The sequence below is a fragment of the Ipomoea triloba genome, chromosome 4 (genome assembly GCF_003576645.1).
Source record: "Ipomoea triloba cultivar NCNSP0323 chromosome 4, ASM357664v1".
Lineage (NCBI taxonomy): Eukaryota > Viridiplantae > Streptophyta > Magnoliopsida > Solanales > Convolvulaceae > Ipomoea > Ipomoea triloba.
The window spans coordinates 17,574,387-17,581,679 of record NC_044919.1 but is presented as its reverse complement, the minus strand read 5'-3'; the positions used below and the strand labels follow the sequence as shown (position 1 = coordinate 17,581,679).

Genomic DNA, 7,293 nt, shown 5'->3' with positions numbered 1-7,293 from the left:
GCGGTCAGTGCGGCCGCACTACTATGTATACAAATATACACCACTTAATGTTAGAAAATGCATCACACAAATATGCATCATTAGGTACGCACACCAAAAAACACACCACTAGGTATGCAAATATACACCACACAGTGTTAGTAAATGCAACATTAAAGGCAGAGGAGTTATGGTGCATTATTTTGGGTGTGTGGTGTGTTACTATGTATACAAATATACACCACTTAACGTTAGAAAATGCATTACACAAATATGCATCATTAGGTACGCATACCAAAAAACACACCACTAGGTATGCAAATATACACCACATAATGTTAGTAAATGCACCATTAGAGGCAGAGGAGTTATGGTGCATTATTTTGGGTGTGTGGTGTGTTTTTTGATATTTTTGTGTATTTTCATTGTGATGCGTTTTCTAACATTGAGTGGTGCGAATCACATGGACCGTACGGGAAGTCACGACTACATTTGACCATATTTATATATATGTATATATATACATATGTATATATATATATATGTATATATATATATATGTATGTATATGTATATATATGTATATACATATATATATGTATATACATATATATATGTATATATATATATATATGTATATACATATATATATATGCATATATATGTGTGTGTGTGTGTGTATATATGTATATATACACACACACACACATATATATATATATACATATATACACACACACACACATATATATATATGTATATATAATATATACATATATATACATATATATATATATATGTATGTATACATACATATATACATATATATACATACATATATATATATATATACATACATATATACATATACATATATATACATATATATATACATCTATATACATATATATACATACATACATATATATACATACATACATACATATACATATATATATACATATACATATATATATATATATATATATATATATATATATATATATATTGATGCTTAATAAGGATACGTGGTATTGCTTAGTTTTACACCAAGCGAGTTTTAAAGTATTTTAAAATCAAATTCATCATAATTTGCCGCAATGCACATGCGCAAGAGCAAGCTAAACCCACCAAAATAATAGTAACGAATACATAAAAAGGAATATAAAAAAAAGAAAGAGGTTCAAATTAGACTGTACAGAGATAATTGGGAGAGAGAGACGCGTAAGCATATACATATAAATATGTGTGAATTCTTTTCTGAGACTATTTTATGGGTCTTACAATGTGTTAAATTAGGAGAAATTTGTGTCTTATTGTATATGGACTTAGTATCATTATTATTATAATTATTATTTATTACTTATGATATAAAATATGGTATATATGTCTTCAAAGTATTGTTTGTATAAAATTCTATTATGATTCTTTTTTATTATATTTAACCTGTTTCACAAATTGAAACTCGTGAAAATGTCTCACAGGACATCAACGTGTAAATATAAGGATAACATTAGCACGGACTTAATTTAGTAGTTTAGTAGATAGTATTTGGGAGAAGATGTCAAAGTTCAAAACTTTGCACACTAGCATTTGACCATGCTATTGATCCATTGAGTTACTGTGATTTTACCTCATCCGACATGTTCTATCAAGTTGAAGTGTGGGACACTTAAATGGTTTGTCGGTCGGGACGCGAGACCCTTAAAGTTGAAAATCCAACCTTTTGGAAAAAGAAGGATAACATTAAATAAAAATTTAATGCATATATAGTGTAGAAGATATATGGATACACAGGAGTAAAAGTTGAAATGCATTATTATTATTATTATTATTATATTTTTGAGCAAATTTCACTTTTCGTTTTAAGTTATATGATTGTTGGTCATGCTCACTTTTTGTTTCTAAGTTTTCATTGGTGTTGCATTTTTCATCTCTTTACTAATAAAATATTAGGGATGAAATTTGCAACTTTAGTATAACTTAGGGACGAAAAGTAAGCACAAAAAATTAATAATAGGACGAAATGTGTAACACCAATGATAGATCAGATGTGAAAAGTGAGCACGACCAACACTTAAGGACGAATTCTACAATTATCCTATAATTTAAGGATGAGAAGTGCGATTTTCTTTTTATTTATTTTTATTAATCGATTGATCCATCACAAATTATAACAATAAACATACGAATACTAATAATATTACTACCAGTGATCCTGTAGAAAATCTGTTATTGAAGATCTAGAAAATTTGTTATTGAAAGAAGTATACTTTATGATTATTATATATGAAATATTTACATGTTAAATACAGCCCCTTCCTTCTCATTTCTGAATCTTTGTGCCGAATCCCTCATTTGTATATCAGTGTTACCAGTGCTCTCTCTCCTACCTCTGAAATACAGTATTCAGAAAGCACCAGCAAAGATGTTAATGTCCACCCACCAACGCCTCTAATCTCTCTCTCTCTCTCTCTTTCTCTCTGTCTTCTGAAAGACTGGAACTTTTGCTGTCTATATCTCAAGATTTCTCTTTGCTCAGTTTGGAGTCACATTTTGCCTCTGTTATCTGTCTTGGACAAAACTCAGAGGAAAACAATTATACGAAACATAATCATAATTTCGAATAAGCTCTTTTTTTTGTTTATGTTCTTAGCTTTTCACACTTTTTGGTATGTGAATTCTATATATATATATTCACCATCTCCATAGCTCAATGCCCATTTAGCTGTTTTCCTCCTCTCTCAGATCTACCAGCACCCATCCCCATTTCCTAATTCCTGCATACCGATTTTTCTTGTAACATTCAGTCTAAGGAAATGAGCAAGGAAGAGTTCGTGAAGATCCAGGTACACCCCAAATTAATTTCTCTCTCTCTCTCTCTGTGTTTAGCTTGGGGTGGGTGGGTGGATGGAAGGATGGATTGTACAACTCTGCTTTACTGTTTTGAGTCTTGCTTGCTATAACTCAAAAAATCTTTCTTGATAAATTTGCCTCAAGTTGTTTCCTTTTCAATTTATTTAACATTTAAAAAAAAAAAACTTTTTTTGTTCTTTTAAACTTTTTGTTTGGCGTTTGGATGGGTTGGGTACCAAATTTGATTTTACTGGCTGAATTTGGTTGTAAATGCAGACCTGTGTCCTAAAAGTCAATATACACTGTGAAGGGTGTAAGAATAAAGTGAAGAAAATCTTGCAGAGGATTGAAGGTATATATGTTCCCATTTCAAGGCTCAGTTTTGATTTATTTAATGTTCCTTCTCAGGTACTCAAAGATCAATTATGTACACATACTTGTTTATGACTGTGATTAATTTGTTAGAAATTGGGTGAATTTTGAAGTATTTTATGCTGAAATTTTGGAGAAATCTGTTATGCTATAGGGGTTTATACCATAAACATTGATTCGGAATGGGGGAAGGTTACTGTTTCTGGAAATGTAGACTCTGGTACTTTGATCAAGAAGCTGATGAAGAAGGGGAAACACGCGGAGTTATGGGGGAGCCAAAAGGCCAATAGTAACAATCAGAATCATCAGTTGAAGAATTTGCAGATTGATAGTGGTAAAGGTGGGAATGGCAACAAGGGGAAAGGCGAAAAGGGGACTAATATCCCAAATCAGATGCAGATGAAAGGTGGAAATCCTGGAATGGTTCTTCCCCAGCAGCTTCAACAGATGAAGGGTGTTCAAGATATGAAGATTTTGCCCCCTCAGTTCAAGGACTTGAAGCTCCCAGCGATGAATTTGGGCGGGGGCAACCCCAAGACTGTCAAGCTCGACTTGCCCGAGGAAGATGGCTTTACTGATGATGACGAGTTTGATGATGATGATGATGAGTATGATGATGACGATGAGTATGACGATGATGAGGATGATTTTGATGATGAAATGGACAGTATGCCTCCCAACAAGATGAAGCCTGTGATGGGCAATGGGGGCGGTGGTGCTCAGATGCCGAATATAATGCATTTGATGAATGGGAATGGGAAGAAAGGTGGAATTATGCCACAGATGAACATGGGAGGTGGTAATCAAATTCAAGGCGGTGGATCGCCTAAAAAGAGTGGCAAGAATGGCGGTGGGCATCCTCAAGATGGCAAGAACTTTGGCAGCAATGGTGGTCAGAATAAGAACAATGGCGGTGGTGGCGGAGGCCATGGTGGTGGTGGTGGTGGTGGTGGTCCTAACTTCAACGGCAATGGGGGCAATAAAGGCGGTGGAATAATGAACAATGGGCTACCAAGCATGCCTAACATGATGGCAATGAAAGCCAATGTTCCTAATATGGGGCCAATGCCAACAAGCCAAATAGGTCATCACATGGGCCAGATGGGTAATAATCTTCCAATGGGCCAAATCCCAGCAGTGCAAGGCTTACCGGCGCCCGGTATGAGCTCAGCCCGCAGCAATGGAGGTTACTTTCAAGCACCCGGCCCCGAGATCCTGGCAGGAAACCCCTACCAGCAACACCAAATGGCTGCAATGATGATGAACCAGCAGCATGCCAATGGGAACGAACGGTTTCAGCCAATGATGTATGCTCCTCAGCCCCCCGCTGTGAATTACCTGCCCCCGCCTTACCCTTACTATCCCTACCCCCCGCCAAGTGACAACTACGGCTCCATGTTCAGCGACGAGAACCCTTCAGCTTGTAAAGTCATGTGAGCTGCGCGAAATATGCTCAACTCTTGTGGTGGTCGTGGTCGTGGTGGTGGATGGTTATTTGCCCCGGGTGGTATTGCCAAACATAGTTCAGTGACTTTGCTAGCCTATTAAGTTGCCATAATATACAAGGATATGAATATTCCATTTGGTTGCTATTTAGTTTTGCCTTCATTCCCCATTGCCTTTTCTTAGGCCCCTTTTGATCTATATATATATATATATATATATAAATTCTATAAGTTTAGAGGTATTTGATAGAGTTGGATGTAAGTGGGAGATGTTTGTACATGTAAGTTGAAAATCATAAAATAAGATGAAAACTAGAATGGGTTTTTATCAGAAAGGTCACAACTCCATTTCTTCACCTCTTTCATCTCATTTAGTTCATCTTAATTAATTATTTTTTTAATTACTCCTCTTTGCTATCTTACCCTGCCACCTCCTATTAAGGAAACTAATTTTGAAAAAAAAAATCATTTCTAAAATTTTGTTAATCTCTTGATGATATAATAAAATTATCACTTTTTAAAAATTATTTTAGAAAGGAGACATTGGAGTTAGAGTTTATGGGTGTCTGTTGTAATTATTATTAGAGGTGATTCTATTTTTGGTGTTAGATTTACAGATGACAGTCCATTTTTAGTCTTTTTTTTTTATCCAAATATCTTCATTAGGTCCGAATGTTATTGTGAAATGATATTTTTGTCCCCCGTCAACAAAATCGTTGAAATGTTGTTAAATACAAAGGCATTTTGATCTTTATTATATAAAGTGGGTTGACCCAACTATATGTATGTTTATTTTTTTGAAAAAATATATAATTGAACACTGAAATACTTTTGTATTTAATGGCATTTAAACTATTTTTTTATAAAGGATAAAAAGAATAATAATATTACAATAATACTAAAATCAAATAAAAATGTTTTAATAAAAAGATTAAAAATAGATTTTCACCTACAAATTTAAGAAAAAAATGAAATTAACTCTTATTGTTAGAGTATTTAATTAGGAGTTGGAGGAAATAGTCACATGTTGTGCAGTTCTCCATTATTATATTGTCGTCCATGAATGTGAACCAAATAATAGAGGAGACTATTGTGGTGGGGCTGCTAACTACATGCCTCTTCATTATGGTGAATGTATGAACAAGACTGGACCCACCACTGCTCAATTACGATTCCCTTATCAATTCCTCAAAATATTGATAAGTTAAAATTAAATAGACTTTTGAATTAACCATCTTAGTTGATGTGAGTGCTTCTGCACTTATATCTTTTAAGAGAAGTAAGATTTTAATATTATGACTTATTCAAAGCATTTCGTGGTCTGACAAACAAATAATTTTAAATTATAATTTGGATTTTTTTTTCCTTTTTGATATAAGGATAACAATTTTCTATAATATTAATGATTAGTTGAGTACCAATATTAATAGTACTCAATATAATCATGTATATCATATTTAATTATAGAAAAATGTTTTTTTTTCCCTCTTAATTTTCTCCTCCAAACTTTTCTCTCATGATGTGGCGTTTATTCATTGGGCGTCAATGAATTGGTTGATGTTACTACTAATTAAAAATAAATTTAACTATCAATAAAGTGATGCTGGAAATTTGTAGGGAAAATACTGTAGGGTGTGTAGTATTGCTCTTAATTACATTTGGTATTATTTGTGTTAGGAGTCTTGTATTAGTGTTACAATAGGACTCTATACTATGTACTCTATTATATCTCTCGTTTGTATTATGAGGTTTAACATAATATTACAGAATTTCATCCTCATCTGGTATCAGAAGTTTCAGGTGTGTTTACCATGGCCAACAACGGATCACGCAACGGCTTTGTGGAGGCTTCCTCTGAACGAACCGTTTTCGGTACGACCATGTCGCTCCCACCTCCGAATCATCCTGCCCTTTCCTCTGCGCACCATTTTGTGTCCTTGAAACCATCCTCTCGGAATTATCTATTTTGGAGGGCTCAGATGGTCCCTTTTTTTGCGCGGACAGTGCCAGCTTGGGTTCATCGATGGCTCGTTTACGTGCCCTGTTGACGCTCCGCCGTTCGCCACTACTTTTGCCTCTGCTCCGCCGGCGCAGATTATCACCAGTGCTGCATGGATCCGCCAGGACTAGGCGGTCCTTTCTCTCCTGATTTCTTCTCTGTCCGACGAGTAATGCACCATGCCCTTGGGAAATCCACCTCACAGTAGCTTTGGGAGGCTGTGGAGCAGTCACTGGGTTCTGAGATGAGGGCGAGGGCTCTTAGTCTTCTTAGATAGCTGCAATCATTGTGTCAAAGAGGAGCTTCTGTGGAAAATTATCTTGCTCGCGCTGGCTTATGGTAGAGAACCTCGCGTTAGCCGGCCGCCCGATTACGTTAGATGATCAAAATCTCTACGTTTTTCGGGGGCTTCGATCTGAGTAACGTCCTCTTGGTTCTTACGCGTGGTGCGTCGGTGTCTCTTGCTGAGTTGTTTGATTTCCTGGTCTCTCAGGAATTTATTTGTGCAGATAATTTTGGTGATGTCGCTGCTCCAGTGGCTATGGCGGCCAAACGTGGTGGCCGGTTAGGCGGTGGTTATCAGTAGCAGCCGCCATTCGCGTCTCGTGGAAGACGAGGGCGCAACCGTGGTCGAAGCAAGGG

General features: G+C 35.7%; 1 protein-coding gene across 1 annotated transcript; it reads left to right on the top strand.

Moving 5' to 3' along the window:
• Positions 1-2,300: 2,300 nt before the first annotated feature.
• On the top strand, positions 2,301-4,987 carry LOC116016785 (heavy metal-associated isoprenylated plant protein 33-like). The gene is made up of 3 exons (XM_031257187.1): positions 2,301-2,828; positions 3,112-3,187; positions 3,362-4,987. Exons 1-3 carry the CDS (start codon positions 2,799-2,801, stop codon positions 4,642-4,644), a joined length of 1,389 nt encoding a protein of 462 aa, XP_031113047.1. The 5' UTR covers positions 2,301-2,798; the 3' UTR covers positions 4,645-4,987.
• The last annotated feature ends 2,306 nt before the right edge of the window (positions 4,988-7,293 follow it).